This window comes from Rhinoraja longicauda, chromosome 29 (genome assembly GCF_053455715.1).
Source record: "Rhinoraja longicauda isolate Sanriku21f chromosome 29, sRhiLon1.1, whole genome shotgun sequence".
NCBI lineage: Eukaryota > Metazoa > Chordata > Chondrichthyes > Rajiformes > Arhynchobatidae > Rhinoraja > Rhinoraja longicauda.
The window spans coordinates 21571350-21593666 of record NC_135981.1 but is presented as its reverse complement, the minus strand read 5'-3'; the positions used below and the strand labels follow the sequence as shown (position 1 = coordinate 21593666).

General features: G+C 44.4%; 1 protein-coding gene across 1 annotated transcript; it reads right to left on the bottom strand.

Moving 5' to 3' along the window:
- Nucleotides 1-2774: 2774 nt before the first annotated feature.
- LOC144607603 (uncharacterized) lies at nt 2775-21979 on the bottom strand. The gene is made up of 6 exons (XM_078424530.1): nt 21887-21979; nt 21578-21788; nt 17685-17787; nt 11894-11926; nt 6810-6863; nt 2775-3673 (listed from the first exon to the last, which is right to left on the bottom strand). The coding sequence occupies exons 2-6, from the start codon at nt 21695-21697 to the stop codon at nt 3621-3623; spliced, it is 363 nt and encodes a 120-aa protein (XP_078280656.1). The 5' UTR covers nt 21698-21788; nt 21887-21979; the 3' UTR covers nt 2775-3620.
- Nucleotides 21980-22317: the final 338 nt, after the last annotated feature.

Below are 22317 nucleotides of genomic sequence, written 5' to 3'. Positions count from 1 at the left end.
AACGCTCAATGGTCACCGTACACCAAGCAATCATTACAGCACAATGGTGTAATTTTTATTTACAATGCTCTCGACCCCCCGCGGCGACCAGCGTTCACGGAAGGCCTCCAGGGTCCCCGTGGACACCGCGTGTTCCCCCTCCAGGGACACGCGAGCACGGACATAGGCCCGGAAGAGGAGTAGGCAGCCGACTCTGGTTTGACCATCGAATACCCGCTGCATGGACCGGCGAATGGCCATCTTGGCCAGGCCCAGGAGCAACCCGACTGGGAGAGCCCACCCTCCCGATCGGCCCTCCCCACTCCCAGCCCTGTGCCCAAACACCAGGATCGTGGGACTAAAATGCAACCAAAACGTGAGGAGCAGCCCCTTCAGATATTCGTACAGGGGCAGCGACCTCACACACTCAGTATGCACGTGGAACATTGTCTCTTCTTCGCCGCAGAAGTAACAGGCGGTCGGCGGGTCGGTGAACCGACTTAAAAGTTATTACACACCACGGCTCTGTGCAACACTCTCCACCCCAGGTCCCCAATGTAAAGGGGGAGGACTCCCTTGTCGAGAGACCTCCACTGGGGACCACCTCCGCCATCAGGTGGTAACACAGACCGCCAAGGCGTGTTCCAACGGAAGACGAATGCGAGGAGGTTTAGAGTGTGCAGGAGCATCCTGTACAGTCAACATCTCTCCGCATCACGAAACGGCACGTTGGGCATTTCGGAAAGGCGGCTGATGTTGTGTAGGGCTGGCTCCCGGGAAATATTCCGGAGCCTGGGCCCAATGAGCAATTCCGGTGGAGCGGGGGTAAGCTCGGTCGGAATCACTCCAAGCACACGCCTCTCCTCGACACCCGCCATGACAGGGTAAGGACCAGCTCCCCTCGCAGCCACAACACCCCCCTCCCCCTGAGGAGCAGCGCGCTGACTAAAGATGACCAAATTCCTCACTCTTAACACATCGCAGTAAAAGCTAGGCGGCTCCCGTGTGGTGGGTTGACTGATGCTCGCCACCGGGAGCCGCGAAACCCCACTTAGGCAACGGCCCTGGCGGGAAAAATACGTGATCATAGTGTGCCATCTGGGATCTCTCCCTCCCTCCCTCACCCCTCTCTCTTTCCCACTGTCTCCCTCTGTCTGTCTCTCTATCTCTTTCTCTCCCTGTCTCTATCCCTGTATATGTCTCTCCCTCTCTGTCTCCCCCGCTCCCTCTCTCAGTCTCCCTCTCCCCCTCTCTTTTGTCTGTCTCCCACTTTTGTCTCTGTCTCTCCCTCTCTCTGTCTCTGCGTGTCTCTGTCTCGCTCCTCTGTGCCTCCCTTTCTTTTCTTTCTCTCACCACCTCCCTTCTCTACATCCAGCAAATGTAGATTGCCTCAGAAGCTGCACTGTTCTGTCAATTTCTGGACTGTGCACACAGTCTCCCTTGTGCAACACAGAGCCCTGCAAAACGATCTGGTCTCATTAATGTCAACACGGCCAGCCATTTTCCATTGTCAACATTTCCTGGGCACCCGGAGGAAGCATTGAGCAGACACAGATTTCCTTAACAGGGTAAAGAACAGTCGGAGTTACCCAATTTTCCTTTTCATTCCTACGAGCACTCAGTCTGGATTGACAGATATCTCCAGCCCACTCTGCCGTGGGAAGTGATGCCTGATGGGCTGATGGTGGGGGATCTATGATTAGTTGGAAATTAAAGAGGAAAGATAAACGTCCTACCTCTTCAGTTCCTAGGCTGTAATTGCCGTGGGGAATCTTTTGTGGGTGCTTAGAGCAGCACAGTGGCACAGCGGTGAAGTTGCTGCCTTACAGCACCAGGGACCCGGGTTAGATCATGACTGCATGTACTGTCTGTACAGAGTTTGTGCATTCTCCCTGTGACCATGTGGGTTTTCTCTAGGTGGTCTGGATTTCTCCCACATTCTCCCACATTCCAAAGACACTCTCCACCCCAGGTCCCCAATGTAAAGGGGGAGGACTCCCTTGTCGAGAGACCTCCACTGGGGACCGCCTCCGCCATCAGGTGGTAACACAGACCGCCAAGGTGGTTTTGTAGGTTAATTGACTTCTGTATATTATCCCTAGTGTTTACAATAGAACTTGTGTATGGGTGAGCAGTGCAGATTCGGTGGGCCGTCAGTCCTGTTTCCATGCTGTGTCTCTAAACTAATCTAAACTTTTCCTCTCCTGGTGTGGAGTAATTGGCTCCAGGTCCCATGGGCATTAGTTATCCACCAGTGACATGGGCACTGGGATTTATTAATTTGTTAGACTTGTTGGTAATTTTCAGCAGGCCATTTGTAAGGAGTAAAGCCAATGCTCAGGACACCCATAGACAGTAATCTACTTGATTCATTCATCCCTCGACCAGTAATTCTAATGGAAAGTTCAGCTGCAGCATTAGCTGAAACCCACTCTATTAACAGAGGATTGATCATTTTCCTGGTCAGCGCATCTCAGTGACTACTCATTTTCATTCATAAGACTATTGGAAAAGTGTGGACACAGCTGCAACTTTGAGAGGATAACCATGGGACGATAACCATCATTCTGAAGAAGGGTCTTGACCCGAAACGTCACCCATTCCTTCTCTCCTGAGATGCTGCCTGACCCGCTGAGTTACTCCAGCATTTTGTGAATAAATACCATGGGACGATGTCAATGCGTGCTTCCTATTAACATTATGGATTCTCCGTCGTATATGTCGCAGTTCTGTTGCCAGCCTGCATAAAATCCCACTGATGTTGGCAAGCGACCAGAATAAAGCAGTTTTAACACTTTACAAGATGCATATTTTATTGATCCAAAAGAACAGACACATAAAGAACCATCAGTTTCAATAAGACACGGAAAATAAACATTTTTGTTGGTAAAGTAGATAGCTGCAGCTGCTTCCTAGTCGGTAGACCACGACGTAAAACTGTGAACTCAATACATTCTTTTTAGATGTTGTTTAATTTAATAATAGCCAATTGAAAGAATATGAAACCTCGCCTGTCCGGATCTTGATAAGCACATAACATGCACCTATTTGGTCTCTGGGTTTTCAAAAGTCACTGTTAAAAAACTATTTTACATTTAGGTTACTTGAGCTTACAGTCTTTCTCTCTACAGGTGGCTATTAATAAATGTATAGGAATTGTCAAAGCTCTGTTTTAAACAAATGGCATTTAATTAGGAGTGCATATTGTTAAGAATTTTAAACTTAAATCTAACTGAATTAAAACCATGAAATTAACAGTGCATTTGTACCACAGAGCCCTGATTCATTTCCTGCACACAATTGTGACTTCAAATCTTTAATTAATTTTTTTCAATACGTTTCAAAAATACATTAGTGCGAACATTCATCACCCATTTCAATTGATGGTCATTGCCATTCGGATTCCTGTGTCATTGTGACCTTTAACTGAGAGGATTTACATAAAGTGATTAAAATATCTAACAACTTTGACAAATTAAGCTAGATTGGTGTAAGTGGAGCTTTTACATCAGTCTTGATGGCCACTAAATTCTGAGGAACTTGAGCACAACTTTCGAGTTAGTGGTCACGCAGCCAAAGAAAATGCCCTTACTGATGGTATGGTGTAGAGGGCATTTGTGTGGTTTTGCATTTGCACTACATTATTTACGCCTTCTTCCGTAGTATTGAATTCTTTCCCATTCAGGTGGTGTCTCTGAAAAATAGCAAATGAAATTCAGTGCACCGGATTTGCTGGTGTTTCAGCAGACTTATCAGTATTTTTGCCTTCAACCAAATAGAATTGCAAGACGACCCTTAGAAATAAAATATCATCACCTGTGAATGTGTGGATTTCCTCCAGGTGCTCCAGTTTCCTCTCACATCCCAAGGACGTGCGGGTTAGTAGGATAATTGGCCTCTATACGTTGCCCCTGGTGTGTAGGGACTGGACGAGAAAGTGGGACAACATAGAACTGGTTTGAATGGGTCAGTGATCAGCTTGGACTCGATGGGCCAAAGGGCCTGTTTCCATGCTGTACCTTTCAATCAATCAATCAATTCAATTGATTTAAGTTAACTTTACTTGTATACTTTAGTTAGAATTGGGATGGCCATTAGTTGGTGGTATGCCCACTGCTCTTCCCTATGATACAACATCGCTTAGTGTAATAACTTAGATGCTCTGAATCTGGATTCCAAATCCTGACCACGTGGATGAAATAGAAGTAACACTTTTCTGAGAGGGTTTGGAGATTCCAGCTCAGAAGGTTTTTTCCCCAGGGTGGAATTGCAGAGTTGCAAATATAGCCCAGTCCATCACACAGACCAGACTTCCCACCATTGACTCCATCTACACTTCACACTGCCTGAGGGGAGCAGCCAAGTTAATCCAAGACATGTCCCACCCTGGTTATTCCTCCTTCTCCCTGCTCCCGTCCAGCATAAGATACTGAAGATTGAAAGCGTGCACCACCAGACTCAGGAACAGCTTATCCCCTCAATTGCCAGGTTTCTGAATGGTCCTTCCATAAGCTAGCATACTGTCCTATTCATCTCTATGCCATTATGGACATTGGAATTTGTCTACGGAACTGCCTCACATCTGTATCTTCCCCTTTGCTCTATCTATTGTACTTGAGTTTGACTTCATTATATTTATGTATAGTATATCTATCTATTTGGATAGCGTGCAAAACAAATCGTTTCACTGTTCCTTGGAACATGTAGCAATAATAAACCTAAACCAAACTCTCATTGTCAAAGACTAGAGGGCATAGCTTGAAGGTGAGAGGGGCAAAGTGTAAAGACGATGTATGAGGCAAGTTTTTTTCCCACAACGAGTGGTGGTACCTGGGAGCAATCCCAGGGGTGGTGGTGGAGGCAGATCTGATAGTGGTGTTTAAGAGGCTTTTAGATGGGTGCATGGATATGCAGAGAATGGAGGGATATGGGATGTGATTTGTTTATCTTGGCATTATGTTCAGCACGGATGTTATGGGCCAAAGGACCAATTTATGTTCTATGTAACTGACATCATCCTAGATGGCAATGCGTAGCATTAGCACTCCGAAGAGCTTTTAGGAAATTCAGATCCACATTACTGAAGCATATGGCAAGATGCTACCGATCTGAAGAACTATGTGTTTGCTTTTCATAGATTCATACAGCACGGAAACAGGCCCTCTGAACCAACTTGTCAATGATGATCAAGATACTCCATCTAAGCCAGTCACATTTTGCCACCTTTGGCCCATCTATATACTAAAACTCTCGTTTGTTTGTTTGTTTGTTACTGAACTACAGCCAAACCAGTACACACGATAACGCAACAATTTTAGGCCCACCTTACTCACCATCGTCCCTTTGGTGCTAATGGAAGAAGTTTCATTGAAACCGGTGTTATATTTTTAAAGTTATTCACATTTTAAAGTTTAAATCTATCTCCTAGGGAGGGAGGAGGGAGGGGGGGGGTGGAGGGAGGATAAGGAAGATTGAGGGGGATGGAGTGGGGGGGAGGGGAAGGGGGAGGGGAGAGGGGGAGGGGATGGTGCTGCACCAATGCAGGAGAGGTTTGGGCCCAATGGGTCCACTTGGTCTAGTATCTCTTTAAAGGTTTCCTATCCATATACCTGCCCAAATGATTTTAAATATTCTCAACTTAGTTTTTTTTCCCCATGAATCCAATCATTCGGATTGAAGCTGATTAATAGTGAACTTTATTAAGTGTGCTATGTTGTCAGTTCTAATAATTTTGTTTGGATTGTCTCAATTTAGTTGGTGCTAACAGCCAAAGGAAATATTAACACACTGCGGTCAATCATATTCAAAGAGGTTGGAAGATAAATACATGGATTAAGCCAACTCGTTGCCAGGAGTAGTGAGCTGGATTTATTCTTGTCAAGTTTGTGCATGTAATGGGATCATTTTGCAGAGGCTATTCTGCCCAACTGGCCTGTCCTTTACTTGCACTTGGTGAGTTTGCCACTGGTAGTCAATGCAAAAAAGTGTTTTATGTGTATTGCTCTTTTAATGGACCACAGAAATGAGCCAAAAACCTCATTAAAAAGCTACAATTCATGTAAATAAAAATGATTCAATTACTTTGCCAGACCGCCCGTGATGTGAAAAATCTGCAGCAATGGAATTTGATGAGGAGTGATAAATTCAAGTGGATTTGAATGACCAGAACCTGCTATGTTCCCACACTGAGTGAGGAAGGGGAAGGAGCAGAGTGGTGCAGCGGTAGAGTTGCTGCCTCACAGCGTCAGAGAACTGGGTTTGATCCTGATTTCCGGGCTGTCTGTGTGGAGTTTGTATGTTTTTAATTTTTTTAAATTTTATTATTTTATTTAGAGATACAGCGCGGAAACAGGCCCTTCGGCCCACCGAGTCTGCGCCGTCCAGCAATCCCCGCACATTAACACTATCCTATCTACACCCACTAGGGACAATTTTTACATTTGCCCAGCCAAATAACCTACATACCTGTACGTCTTTGGAGTGTGGGAGGAAACCGAAGATCTCGGAGAAAACCCATGCAGGTCACGGGGAGAACGTACAGACGGCGCCCGTAGTCAGGATCGAACCTGAGTCTCCGGCGCTGCATTCGCTATAAGGCATGTAGATTTTCTCCAGATGCTCCAGTTTCCTGTGGGTTTGTAGATTAACTGGGCCCTCTAAATTACTTCTGGTGTGTTGAGAATGGATGTGAAAATTAGACAACATAGAACTAGTGTGAACAGGTGATCAATGGTCGGCGTGGACTCGGTGAGCTGAAGGGCCCGTTTCTATGCTGAATCTCTCCATCAATTAATTCAATCAAAAAACAACTTCAGATATCAGTGACATACCAGCACTTGAAGACCGGCGTCCCATGAGTCCAACAAACATCTCTCCCTTTTGTCCTAGGTTTAAAGACAGGAAAAATGATCATAAATGGGGATTAAACACACATCTGCATCTCCTCATATCCATTTAAAAAAACATAGAAAAAATGGAGACATAGAAAACAGGTGCAGGAGGAGGCCATTCGGCCCTTCGAGCCAGCACCCCCATTCATTGTGATCAAGGCTGATCATTCACAATCAGTAACTTATGTCTGCCTTCTCCCCATAACCCTTGATTCCACTAGCCCCTAGAGCTCTATCTAACTCTCTTTTAAATTCATCCAGTGAATTGGCCTCCACTGCCTTCTGTGGCAGAGAATTCCAGAAATTCACAACTCTCTGGGTGCAAAAGTTCCTTCTCACCTCATTTTTAAATGACCTCCCCTTTATTCTAAGACTGTGGCCCCTGGTTCTGGACTCACCCAACATTGGGAACATTTCCTGCATCTAGCTTGTCCAGTCCTTTTATAATTTTATATGTTTCTATAAGTTCCCCTCTCATCCTTCTAAACTTCAGTGAATACAAGCCTAGACTTTTCCATCCTTCCTCATATGACAGTCCCGCCACCCCAGGTATCAATCTCGTGAACCTACGCTGCACTGCCTCAATTACAAGGATGTCTTTCCTCAAATTAGGAAACCAAAACTGTACACAATACTCCAGATGTGGTCTTACCAGGGCCCTATACAACTGCAGAAGGACCTCTTTACTCCTATACTGAAATCCTCTCGCTATGAAAGCCAACATGCCATGCCATGGGCTTCTAAGTTATCCCACTTTCTCATCCGCTCCTTACACACCTGAGGCAATTTACAGAGGGCCTATTAGCCTGCAAACCCGCACGTCTTTGGGACGTGGGAGGAAACCGGAGCACCCGGAGGAAACGCACATGGCCACAGGGGGCACGTGCAAACTCCACTCAAACAGCACCAGAAGTCAGAATCGAACCGGGTCTCTGGCGCTGTGAGGCAGAAACTCTATCAGCTGCACAACTGCGCCGCCAGTTTTTTTTAAAGAAACCAAACCTGCATTGCCCAGTTTAGTTTAGTTTATATACTCCTGTTTACAAAAATTTGCAGACCATTTCATGTCAATAATGAAATTTATTCTCTTTACACAATGCCAAATGTGCATGGAAATGCTGTGAAATCTGATCTACAGTTAAAGAAAAGCCTAATTTACCGGCACTTAATGTTGAGGTGTGTTCTTTACAATGAATGAATCTCTGCTGTTTACTGCAAGACTTTTCACAATAACAGAACTGTTAAATATTTCAATGTGAAAGCAAATGCACAATGGATCCTTGGGGGAAAAGTGAAGGAATTAGCAATCAAATGATGTGGGTCATGTATTAGCAATGTAAGATTGAAAGCTACTGTCTTTCAGAGCACGAACGGTTTGGCAGAAATGTAATTATACTCTGATTGCTTGTAAGCAATAAAACCCCTATGCTTTTAGCATAAATTCTCTCTGAACTAATATTAAAAAGGGAAAATAATTAAAGTTGTTTTCATTTTATTGGACTGCTTCAGGTAAAAGATAGACTGCAATGTGACTGACCCCAGAGGCCTGCAGTGCAAGGGAGAATTCAACTACATTTCAGGTACTGGAAATACGATTTCAAGTGTGATTCTTAGGAAAATAACTGCAGATGCTGGTTTAAATCGAAGGTAGACACAAAATGCAGGAGTAACTCAGCGGGTCAGGCAGCATCTCAGGAGAGGAGGAACGGGTGACGTTTTGGGTCGAGACCCTTCTTCAGACTGATCTGACGTATCGGGTCGAGACCCTTCTTCAATTTGAAGAAGGGTCTCGACCCGAAACGTCACCCATTCCTTCTCTCCTGAGATGCTGCCTGACCCGCTGAGTTACTACAGCATTTTGTGTCTACCTTCAAGTGTGATTCTTATCATTACTTTCAAACCCGGGATGTTTTCCCAACACCAAATAAACAGGAATGCAGGGAAGTGGCACAGCTTGCCTGCACGAGAACCAGGATTTAGGTAGCTATTTAGGTATTTAGACAGTCACTTCCATAACAAGAGGTTGGAACAGCTCTTTTGGTCAGTTGAAAGGGTACAATTGTTAAGTTATTAGGTTAGTATTCAATATCATAGATCCACAGTCAAAAAACTAAAATTATTTCAGAGATGCATGAAAAGGCTATGAGAGCTGTGGTGTGCTACGTACCTGACAACAGTGCCCCCAAAATTGTAAGAGAGATAGAAACATAGGAAATAGGTGCAGGAGTAGGCCATTTGGCCCATCGAGCCATTCAATATGATCATGGCTGATCATCCAAAATCAGTACCCCGTTCCTGCTTTTTCCCCCACATCCCTTGATTCCCTTAGCCCGATGTAGCCCAATATCCGTTCGGTACAATACAAATAAGTTATAGTGCATGTAATAAGCTGCAAAGGTGTCATGAAGGGTTTGATTAAGTGATGAGGTAAAAACTCCATCACTTGCCAGTGATTCTAGACAGCAGGAATTAAATGAAAGAAATTGAAATTATCACGTCAAGAAACATAGGCAGAGGTGCAGGAGATTTTGGTATTGCATGAAGGGTCGATAGAACAGTCAGGAAGTTGCCAGGACTCAAAAAGCTGAGCTGTTATTCCTTCGATTGCAGGAGGCTGAGAGATGATCTTACAACAATGTCTAAAACCACGAGGGGTTGAAATACACAGTCTTTTCCCTTGGGTACGCGAATCAAGCATTCCAGGGTACAGGATTAAAGTGAGAGGGAAAAGGTTTAATAAGAACACATGGGCCAACTTTTTCACACAATACAGGTTGTAGGTGTATGGAACGAGCTGCTAGAGGAAGTGCTTGAGGCAGGTACAATGGTTACATTTAAAAGACATTTGGACAGGTTCACGGATAGGAAAGATTTAGCGGGACATGGCGAAACGTGGGCAAATGGGACCAGCATAGAGGTACATCTTGGTTGGCATGGACAAGATGGGCGGATGGGTCTGCTTCTGTGCTGTATGACTCTATGACTGTATAACAGTGATGGATGTCGGATTTTAAAAAAGACTTAGAAATAGGAAGTATTTTTCGGTATGGATTAGTATGAATGATAAGCCCTCAGAAACAAAACACCCGGTTGATCTCCTGAATGAGTTATGCCATGCTCTATAATTGTATAATTATTCATCTCAAATCTTCTCTTAAACAGTGTACTTTTTTTCTTTGATTGTCAAAGCAGTTGGAACTGTTACTGTATAGGAAGGAACTGTGGATGCTAGTTTTTAAACGGAGATAGACAAAAATAGCTGGAGTAATTCAGTGGGTCAGCTCTGGAGACAAGGAATGGGTGATTTTTTGGGTCGAGACCATTCTTCAGACAGAACAAGGGTCTCGACCCGAAACGTCACCCATTCCTTGTCTCCAGAGATGTTGTCTGACCCGCTGAGGAACTGTTACTGAAGGGTTATTGATATTAATCGTTATGTAAAAATCTGAGAACATCTTCAGTGATACTGATGCGGGTAAACTCTCATGAATGCAATTTACACTCTGGATTCCAGTTCGCTTCAGTAGAATTGTTTTTCCAATTTTTTTCAGAGTTTGAGTGGTTCAGCTCAATCTGCAAATCTCTGTAAAACTAAACAAAAAGCTAGCTTCATTCAGCAGCAGGACCTCAGTGAATTTGTTGTGGTATGACGTGTGGAAGTGAAAGTTACAAGAAGGTTCTGACCGTCTACCCTACCTATGCCTCTCATCATTTTATATACTTCCGTCAGGTCTCCCCTCAACCTCCGACATTCCAGCAAAAGCCATCCAAGAGTATCTCACCTCTCCCTGGAGCTGAACCCCTCTAATCCTGGCAGCATTCTGGTAAACCTCCTCTGCACCCTCTCTAAAGCCTCGTCGTCTTTCCTGTTATGCGGTGACCAGAACTGCACGCAATACTCCAAACGCAGCCTAACCAAAGTCTTATGGAGTTGCATCATGACTTCCTGACACTTCCACTGTGCCGCTAGCAATGAAGGCAAGCACATTCTACACCTACTTTACCATCCTGGTTATGAGATCAAACTAAACAATTATTTGAGCTTTTTTTAAATATTGGTTAATTTGCTGAAATTATGAATGATTTCCCATCAGTTTACAGTTCTCATCATCACCCAGCCCCCTGAACCAAAAAAGCACATTGCTTTAGAAAATCATTACCTCCAGCCTCTCTTCCTCCTTGAAATATCTTGCCCTTTTTATTACCTCCCAGATTCCTTGCCTATCTTTTTTTCAAATCTCTGCTTGAGTCTACCCAACTAGATTTTCATGCTGCACGGACATGAAATGGCACTAATCAGAGCTAATGGACACTATTCCTTGTAAATGTAAAGATAGTGCATCATTCCACCTGTATTGCTGTATCTATCTGTGGACTTTTCCACATCTCCCCTTCTGTCCCTCTCAGTGAATGTCCTTGCTTAGTTCCATTCTCGGCTACCTAATTGCTTGTGAACACTTTGATTAATTACTTCACTTTTCCATTCTATGCACCCCAGAGATCTTCAAGGATCTTTCCTGACTTGTTTTTGCTATCTTATTTATATGCAGTGGCCTGGGGTAATCAACTAATTCATTAATTTGTTGTTTAATATCTTGAGGGGAATAGTCAGAGTTTTTTTAAAATCCAGGGTAGGGGAAGTTAAGAACCAGAGGATGTCCATTTAAGGTGAGAGGAGCAAGATTTAATACTAACCTGGTGGCCAACATTCACTCAGAGGGTGGTGGGTGTATGGAATGAGCTGCCAGAGGAGGTAGTTGATGTGGGTGCAATAACAGCATTTAAAAGACACCTGGACAGGTGCGTGGATAGGAAAGGCTCAGAAATATATGAGACTAATGAGTGAAAATGGGACTAATTTAGATGGGGCATCTTGTTTTGCACGAATTAAATGAGCCGAAGGGCCTGTTTCCATGCTCTATGACTTTAGGACTCAATTAAGGTCTATAACTAAATCCTTCTGAGAGCATTTGATGAAAGAACATACACCTTAACAATAAACACAATCATTCAGACAGACTTACTTTTGCGGCCAACAATTCCAGCTTGTGTTGGGCCTGCAAGAAAAAAACACTGCATGTTACAATAGACAATAGACAATAGACAATAGGTGCAGGAGTAGGCCATTCAGCCCTTCGAGCCAGCACCGCCATTCAATGCGATCATGGCTGATCACTCAATCAGTACCCCGTTCCTGCCTTCTCCCCATACCCCCTCACTCCGCTATCCTCAAGAGCTCTATCCAGCTCTCTCTTGAAAGCATCCAACGAACTGGCCTCCACTGCCTTCTGAGGCAGAGAATTCCACACCTTCACCACCCTCTGACTGAAAAAGTTCTTCCTCATCTCCGTTCTAAATGGCCTACCCCTTATTCTCAAACTGTGGCCCCTTGTTCTGGACTCCCCTAACATTGGGAACATGTTATCTGCCTCTAATGTGTCCAATCCCCTAATTATCTTATATGTTTCAATAAGATCCCCCCTCATCCTTCTAAATTCCAGTGTATACAAGCCCAATCGCTCCAGCCTTTCAACATACGACAGTCCCGCCATTCCGGGAATTAACCTAGTGAACCTACGCTGCACGCCCTCCATAGCAAGAATATCCTTCCTCAAATTTGGAGACCAAAACTGCACAGGGTACTCCAGGTGCGGTCTCACCAGGGCCCGGTACAACTGTAGAAGGACCTCTTTGCTCCTATACTCAACTCCTCTTGTTACGAAGGCCAACATTCCATTGGCTTTCTTCACTGCCTGCTGTACCTGCATGCTTCCTTTCATTGACTGATGCACTAGGACACCCAGATCTCGTTGAACTCCCCCTCCTCCTAACTTGACACCATTCAGATAATAATCTGCCTTTCTATTCTTACTTCCAAAGTGAATAACCTCACACTTATCTACATTAAACTGCATCTGCCATGTATCCGCCCACTCACACAACCTGTCCAAGTCACCCTGCAGCCTTATTGCATCTTCCTCACAATTCACACTACCCCCCAACTTAGTATCATCTGCAAATTTGCTAATGGTACTTTTAATCCCTTCGTCTAAGTCATTAATGTATATCGTAAATAGCTGGGGTCCCAGCACCGAACCTTGCGGTACCCCACTGGTCACTGCCTGCCATTCCGAAAGGGACCCATTTATCCCCACTCTTTGCTTTCTGTCTGTCAACCAATTTTCTATCCATGTCAGTACCCTACCCCCAATACCATGTGCCCTAATTTTGCCCACTAATCTCCTATGTGGGACCTTGTCGAAGGCTTTCTGAAAGTCGAGGTACACCACATCCACTGACTCTCCCTTGTCAATTTTCCTAGTTACATCCTCAAAAAATTCCAGTAGATTTGTCAAGCATGATTTCCCCTTCGTAAATCCATGCTGACTCGGAATGATCCCGTTACTGCTATCCAAATGCTCAGCAATTTCGTCTTTTATAATTGACTCCAGCATCTTCCCCACCACTGATGTCAGACTAACTGGTCTATAATTCCCCGTTTTCTCTCTCCCTCCTTTCTTAAAAAGTGGGATAACATTTGCTATCCTCCAATCCACAGGAACTGATCCTGAATCTATAGAACATTGAAAAATGATCTCCAATGCTTCCACTATTTCTAGAGCCACCTCCTTAAGTACTCTGGGATGCAGACCATCAGGCCCTGGGGATTTATCAGCCTTCAGTCCCATCAGTCTACCCAAAACCATTTCCTGCCTAATGTGGATTTCCTTCAGTTCCTCCATCACCCTAGGTTCTCCGGCCCCTAGAACATTTGGGAGATTGTGTGTATCTTCCTCAGTGAAGACAGATCCAAAGTAACGGTTTAACTCGTCTGCCATTTCTTTGTTCCCCATAATAAATTCCCCTGCTTCTGTCTTCAAGGGACCCACATTTGTCTTGACTATTTTTTTCCTCTTCACGTACCTAAAAAAACTTTTGCTATCCTCCTTTATATTATTGGCTAGTTTACCCTCGTACCTCATCTTTTCTCCCCGTATTGCCTTTTTAGTTAACTTTTGTTGCTCTTTAAAAGAGTCCCATGGAAGACTATCTGAATGAATACTGTTCATAACTATTTGTAGAATATCTCTTCACCACATTTCCTAAGATGCTAACACGGTTTCAAGGACACCTGTAATTCAAGGACATCTGGTAATTCACCTGTGGGTTTAAATCTCAGGCATGAGAAAGGACAGTATGTGGATTCCAGTATGATATTGAACAATGGATAAAATCAAAACCAAGTCTAATCATATTTTGGTCAGCCAGCCATTGTGAGATCCAGAAACACCGTTCAGAAAAATAGGTGAGGTGGTACAGCCTAAGACATTCCTGGGTCAAATATAACATTAGCAAACCTTATGGTGGATTCATGGGTGTGTGGGTTTGTATCCATTCTCTCTCCTATTAATTTCTGAGGCTTTGCAAATAAGAACATATATACATTTTTGAAGACAAGTCATGAAATCTTTATGCAAATATCAAACTTCACTGTGAATGGCAGGGCTCTCAGGAGCGTCATAGAGCAGAGGGATCTAACAATACACTGTCGACCAATAGCACGTCGACCAAGATCTTGTGCAACATGGGAACAATGTTAGCAAAGGGTCTTAAGTAGTGCAGGTACATAGTGCCTTGAAAGTGGCATCACAGGCAGATTGGGTGGTCAACAAGGCTTTCAACACATTGGACTTCATCAGTCAGGGTATTGAGTATAAAGTTGGGATGTTATGTTACAATAGTACAAGACATTGGTGAGGCCACATTTGGAGTACTGTGTTCAGTTCTGGTCACTCTACTATAGGAACAATGTTGTTAGGCCAGAAAGGATGCAGAGAAGATTTACGAGGATGTTGCCAGGACTTGAGGGCCTTAGCTACGGGGAGAATTGGGCAGGCTAGGACTTTATTCTTTGGAGCACAGGAGGATGAAGGATGATCTTATAGATGTGTATAAGATAATGAGGAGAACAGATAAGGTGAATGCACAGAGTCCTTTACCCGGAGTAGAGGAATCAAGAACCAGAGGACATAGGTTTAAGGTGTGAGGGGTAAAGATTTAATAGGAAACGGGGTGGCAACTTTTTCACACAGAGGGTGGTGGGTATATGGACCGAGCTGCCAGATTAAGTGGTTGAAGCAAGTACTATAACAACATTTGGACAGGTGCATGGATAGGAAAGGTTGAGAGAGATGTGGACCAAATACAGGCAGGTGGGACTAGTGTAGATGGGGCATTTGGTCATCAGGAGCAGCTTGGGCTGAAAGGTCTGTTTCCATATTGTATGACTCTATGGCTCTAAACATCAATGCTGAAGGAAATCAATTGATCAGGTAGCATATGTGGAGGGAAATGGCGAATCGACATTTTAGATTATGACCCTTCTTCAAACTGATGTAGAGGAGAGGTGGCTGGTCAAAAGTGGTGAGTGGAATGGGTGGGGCAAAAGCTAGCAGTTCTTTTTTTTTGCTTGATTGCAGCATTTACAGTCTTTTGTGTTTCTATCATTTTTTGAGTGGATTCAGCACAGAAATTATTTAAAGATTATCAATTAGCATAATCCCTCATTTATGGTTTGGTTTCTTCCCAGCTGTTATCAGGCAACTGAACTGTCTTCTCATCAGCTCGAGTGAGGTCCTGACCACCCATCTACTTCATTGGAGATCTTTGAACTATCTTTAATCAGACTTTATCTAACAGTTATATCTTGCACTAAATGCTGTATCCTTTATCCTTAATCGTTGCACTGTGGACAACTTGATTGTATTCTTCTATAGTCTTTTCTTTGACTAAATAGCACGCAAACTGAAGCTTTTCACTGTACCTCGGTACAGGTGACATAAAAAGCTAAACTAAACCACCCCGATCACCTGACACAGCAACTTATATACGCAACACTTTGTACAGCGAGACAAAGCTGCAAATGCTGTTTCGAGCGAAATAAATAGATTCCCAAATGAAGTGTCCAATCTGTAAATTTGTAAAGTGTAAGTGAGTGGAAAGGAAAAGATAAACAGCGAGGAAGTTGGTGAGAGATTAAATCTCCATTAAATGTTAATGGCAGCTATTCAAGGGGAAAGTGCATTCATTGCTGCCATTTCAAATTGTGTGTGATTGGAACGATTAATGTCAGTTTGGGAGAGTACATAAAAAGATAAAATATTAAAGCTATAAAATATTAAAGCTCGTCAGCTGATCAAGAAAGATTGAAACATAATTAAAAATATAGTTATAATTATTGACAAAAATTATTGCAGATCAAAACCAAGATTGGTATTGAGCTCGTCAGCTAATCTGGTGATAATTTTCTTAAATGCTGAAGCCTTGTGAAAAGATGAATCAAATTATAGCAGGGATTAAATGAATGTTATTGTCATTTTAATATCATCTTGCAATACAGAGCTGCTGCTTCACAGTGTCAGAGATGCTGATTTGATCCCGACCACGGGCGCTGTCTGTGTGGAGTTTGCACGTTCTCCACGTGACCGCGTGGGTTTCCTCCCACATTCCAAATACGTGTGGGGTTGCAGATTAATTGGGTTCTGCAAATTGCTCCAAGTGTGTAGGGAGTGGATGAGGAAGTGGGATGACATTGAACTAGTGTGAATGGGCTGAAGGACCTGTTTCCACGCTGTATCTCTACATTAAACCAAATAATTGAACCAGAAGGTTCAATTAAACGGAATAAAATGCAAGATAATCCATTGTGTAACGGTGGTAAAATAATATTTTTATGATATTAGTTAACCTCCAGAAACCGATGACTAAGGCAGGGGAAAAAAATAGACCTCACAATTTTACATTCCAAAAGATGGAGAATTTTAGCAGGAGGTTCTGCAAGTTTTGAAAAACAGTCCTCTGGTCTCTTACTGGGAGAGAAAGATCAGAAACACAATATGTGATACTAGGACGGAGACAACCCGTAAATCATTTAAGCACTGAAATGAGGACACAAGATGCTGGAATCCTGCATGGAATACCTGGAGTATCTCAGCGGGTCAGGCCGCATCTGTGGAGGACATGGGCAGGTGACGTTTTGGGACGGGACCTGTCTTCAGAATTTTTAGCACGTCGGCCAAGATCTTGTGCAACATGGGAACAATGTTAGCAACGGGTCTTAAGTAGGCGCAGATACAGAACGTGGCGGATAAATGGTCTTTCAACAGAACAATGGCAAATATCATCACTAGGAAGGCAAAATGCTGGAGTAACTCAGCGGGTCAGGCAGCATCTGTGGAGCGAATGGACAGGCAACGATTCGGGTCGGGACCTTTTTAGACTGTCCTTTCCTTTCACATCTGCAGCCTGACCCGCTGAGTAATGTTTTGCTCAAGATTCCGGTATCTGCATTTCATAGTGTCGTAACTACGAATAGTTGGATCAATGATCAACACATGATCGATGTGTAGGGCGGAACTGCAGATGCTGGTTTACACCGAAAATAGACACAAAATGCTGGAGTAACTCAACGAGTCAGGTAGCACCTCTGGAGAGAAGGAATAAGTGACGTTTCGGGTCCAGACCCTTCTTCAGACTGAAGACTGAAAAAGGATCTCCACCCGAAACGTCACCAATCCCTTCTCTCCAGAGATGCTGCCTGTCCCGCTGAGTTACTCCAGCTTTTTGTGTCCATCTTCAGGACATTCACAATGCGCAATCAATTATGAAAGGGCAAGAAGTCTCCACTATAGATAACATAGAACAAACATAACCCTTTTTTTTTACCCAAAGATAGCAATAGACAATACAATAGATGAAACAATAGATGAAACTCACAGGAGGGTTACATGAATAATGTCAGGTAGAACCACTTACCCGAAGAGCGTTTCCCCATCAAGCCGTAGAATTTATCATTTTTTGCTCTTTTTACCAGGCGCGCAAACTGCTGGATAAGGTTGTTGTCTTCGGGTAGATTTTCCTGAAGATAGAGCAAAGGGTTCAATGTTATTTCTATTCCCAGCTTTAAATTTTTTAATTTTTGTTTTAAATTCCCGGCAGATATTTGGGCGGTAGAGAAAATGGTTTGAAGTGTAACTTGGGATTAAACGTAGAACCTGTTGGATCGACAGTTGGGTGACTGGGAGCTCAGGTACTTAAAGCGGGTAGTAAAGATACATAAAACGGGTACTAAAGGCGCGAAGGCAAAGGCTACTAACTGCAGATGCTGGAATCCTGAGCAAAACACAAAGTGCTGGAGGAACTCCGCGCGTCAGGCAGCATCTGTGGAGGGAATGGTTTGGGGTCGGCAATCTTCTTCAGACTGATCTTCAGACCCGAAACGCCACCTGGCCATTCTCCATCGTCTGGAATGTAAACTTGTGAAAAGTCTATTCCTTTTTATCAGTTCTCGAGGCTTAATAATATCATGTCCCGCCTGACCAGCTGAGTCCCTTCCAGCACATTGTGTACAGAAAATACATGAATTGTGTTATAAAGCTTATTGTCAAATTACATCCCTCCTTGCCTTACAGAGTTCATCGGTATTTCTTGGATTAAGTGTAATTTAGTTGATGAAATATTCAGAATTTATCCTCATCTATTGTTGAATTCATGATTACTTATTCCTAACGCGGTGATAATCTCACTGTGATGGATGTTTGTCTTGGGGCCGTGTGTCCTGTGTACTTTTTTTTCTTTTTTTTGTTATGTTTTGTGACTGCTGAAATTTCGTTCGGTACTTGTACCGAATGACAATAAAGTTCTATTGGATTGGATTGGATTGGATGAGTCTGACATTTAAAAAGCGCATGAATTCCGATACAGCGGCGAGGAGCCGGTTTGGAGAAAGTTGGCGGGACGAACTACCCACAGACCTGTTCCCGGTCACAAATTTATCTTTAGAGAGTCACAACGCGGAAACAGGTCCTTCGGCCCACAGGGCCCATGCTGCCACCAATTACCCTTTTACAATAATTTAATCCAATTTTATTCTCGCTTTATTGCCATTAATTTAATAGAAAATAGGTGCAGGAGGAGGCCATTCGGCCCTTCGAGCCAGCACCGCCATTCAACGTGATCATGGCTGATCATTCTCAATCAGTACCCCGTTCCTGCCTTCTCCCCATACCCCCTGACTCCGCTATCCTTAACAGCTCTATCTAGCTCTCTCTTGAATGCATTCAGAGACTTGGCCTCCACTGCCTTCTGAGGCAGTGAATTCCACAGATTTACAACTCTCTGACTGAAAAAGTTTTTCCTCATCTCCGTTCTAAATGGCCTATCCCTTATTATTAAACTGTGTGGCCCCTGGTTCTGGACTCCCCCAACATTGGGAACATGTTTCCTGCCTCTAACGTGTCCAACCCCTTAATAATCTTATATGTTTCGGAAATAGACCCTTCGGCCCAACTTGCCCACACCGACCAACTCGTCCCATCTACACTAGTCCCACCTGCCCGCGTTTGGCCCATATTCCTCTAAACCTGTCCTGTCCATGTACCTGTCTAAATGTTTCTTAAATTTTTCACCAGAGAGTTGTGAATCTGTGGAATTCTCCACCACAGAAGGCAGTGGAGGCCAATTAACTGGATGTTTTCAAGAGAGAGTTAGATTCAGCTCTTGGAACTAAAGGAATCAATGGATATGGGGAAAAAGCAGGAACGGGCTACTGATTTTGAATCACACTAAATGGCGGTGCTGGCTCGAAGGGCCGCATGGCCTACTCCTGCACCTATTTTCTGTTTCTAAACGTTGCGATAGTGTACCTCCTCCGGCAGCTTGTTCCACCACCGTTGGTATAATAAAGGCGAGGCAGCAACTCTACCAGCAGATCCTTTGTGCCGCCCCAATTATTGGAAGTAATCCTTGTGTTCTCTGTGGCCACAACTATCGATCCTGGTGTAACAATTTACTTGTCTATTTCTTCCCAGTCTAGTGGGACAAAGAGCTGGCTATCCTACATCAAATCGCCATCAAATCTACACAACTCGCTGATCTTAGGGTTTTGCCTGGACCTCAGGAGAGTGGGTGAGGACCTCGTGAAATTCCAACGTCGTGGGGTGCATTTGCACACAAGTTAACGCTTGGCTTTGTCAGTGTAAATTCCAAGGCGCTCGGGTTCCAGAACGGACCTTGGAAAGTGAATGTGTGATATGGCGCCAAGAGGCTAACCTCAAATCATAAATACTGGAACAAAACAAAAATGCGAAGTGGAAGGATCCGGCGGGGATGGACAAATAAAGTTACGGAACTGAGCTGAGAACACGGGGTCCGGTTCCAACTTTGGAGAGTTGGCACGTTGGTCAGGGAAGAGGAGAACGTGTGAAAAACGAGCAGCAAACAACCTAAAGAAGGGTCCCGACCCAAAACATCACCTGTCCATTTTCTCCAGAGATGCTGCCTGCCCCGCTGAGTTATTCCAGCACTTTGTGTCTTTCTTTGGTATAAACTAGCACCTGCAGTTCATTTTTATTACGGAATCGGGTCTTTCGACCCAACTCGTCCATGCCGACTAAAATGGTCAAATGTAGATAGTTCAATCTGCCCACTTTGGCCCATATCCATCCAAACCTTTCTAATCCATGTGCCTGTCCAATTTAAATTTTAAAAAATGTTGTTATAGTGCTTGTCTCAACTACCTCCTCTGGCAACTTGTTCCATATACCCACCACCGTCTGAGTGAAAACGTTGCCCCCTGGTTCGTATTAATTCTTGCCCCTATCGCCTTACCCCTTTGCCGTTAGCATTTACTCTGCGTAAAAGACTCTTATCTCTCCAGCTGACAATCCCCTTCGCGCTGGCTGAGGAGATGCGAGGAAACCAACTCAAAGTCTGATTGATCTCTGGAGATGAAATGCCAGCGGAGAGTGAAACATGTAACAATTCTCTCCAATTCTCATTTGACTCTTCATTTGGCTTGGCGTTTTCCACAAAGCTTCTCACCGACCACTCCAAACACCCCCCCCAATCCATCATCTACTCTGTTCCTGTCTCACAGTTCCAATTTGAACACTAAACGCATAATGCCGGAGGAACTTAACGGACCAGGACCTGTGAAGGGAATGGACGGACAGGCGACGTTTCGGGTCGGGACCCATCTTTAGACTCCAGCCTTGAGATCAGTCTGAAGAAGGATCGGGTCTCGACCCGAAAACGTCACCGATTTCCTCTCTCCAGAGATGCTGCCCGACCCGCTGAGTTACTCCAGCTTTTCTTGTCTATCTCCCGACACCAGGCGCCCGTCCACCCCCTCTCCAGAAGCTGCCTGACCTGCCGAATTCCTCCAATACTTTGTGTTTTGCTCCAGATTCCAGCATCTGCATTCCCGTGTCTCCACAATTCCAACGCCTGTCTTTTCCTCCTCTCTTCCAGATTCCATCTCTCTATTTAAGCTACATTCCCATTTTTTAAAATTAACAAATTGCTTCCATTGATGAAAAGCTGGGAAGCTTCATCTTGAGTTCATTGCATTGCACGGTTCACCAGACCAGAATAACGCGTGTAGAAGTGTGTATGAACGAACTGCAGACGCTGGTTTAAACCGAAGAAAGACACAAAAAGCTGGAGTAACTCAGTGGGGACGGGCAGCATCTCAGGAGAGAAGGAATGGGTGACGTTTCAGGTCGAGACCCTGTGTGTCAGTCTGAAGAAGGGTCTCGACCCGAAACGTCACCCATTCCTTCTCTCCAGAGATGCTGCCTGTCCCGCTGAGTTGCTCCAGTATTTCGTGTGGGACGCGTTTGGAAGGGTTGCACGAAGTGATTGGTTACCTGCCACTTGTCGCTGTCCTGGTTCCACGAGTCCTTCTCAGCAGCCGGCGAGGGTTCCTCGTCGCAGTAAGCGTGGGCGATCACTGCGAGCAGCAGAAGGATGGCTTTTACGCTCTGCATCCTCACGGGCGGCGTGACAAGTGTTGAGATCCCAACTCTCTACTTGCGGTGGAGGGGAAGGACGCGATATCAATCGAGGTGGAAAGTAAAGCTAAAAAATATATTCACACAAAGAGAGAGAAAGAGAGTTAGAGAGAGAGAGAGAGAGAGAGACTTATGTCTTCCTATCACAAAGTTGAGTGTCACAACCTCGGCGCGGGTTCACCAGCCTCTTTAGCTTCTCCCTGGCGCCTCTGTGCGCCTAGGACCCATTTATAGGAAACTTCATCGTGATCCAGAGGACTAAGACCCTCCTTTTTGTTTTTGAAAGCGAATGAATCACCGACCTGTCGTCTCAGATTCAGTGGGAGGATGGAAATAAGAAGCGCCCTCCTGCCAATTAACACCAGCCCTCCCTCCCTCCCTCCCTCCCGGGTTAATACACCAGTATTACAGTGGTAGTGTGTCAAGGAGGATGTGTAGATGCAGACAATGCGGAATAGGTCAGAAACGCAAGAACCATTTGCAACGAAGGTGATTAAGAACCCAAGATGCAGGAACCCTCCCTCAATCTGACTTTCACCGAGAAGAAAACGCGCCTCCGTTTCTGCAACTCCATCACTCGGCATCTGTTCAACGAT

Excerpts from the sequence above, each read along its gene's own strand:
- LOC144607603 (XM_078424530.1), bottom strand. The coding sequence starts at position 21,697 with ATGCAGAGCGTAAAAGCCATCCTTCTGCTGCTCGCAGTGATCGCCCAC. Across the intron at positions 17,788-21,577 it reads AGGACAGCGACAAGTGGCAG|GAAAATCTACCCGAAGACAA; the intron begins GTAACCAATCAC and ends CTCTATCTTCAG. Across the intron at positions 3,674-6,809 it reads ACGCCGGTCTTCAAGTGCTG|AGACACCACCTGAATGGGAA; the intron begins GTATGTCACTGA and ends GCTATTTTTCAG.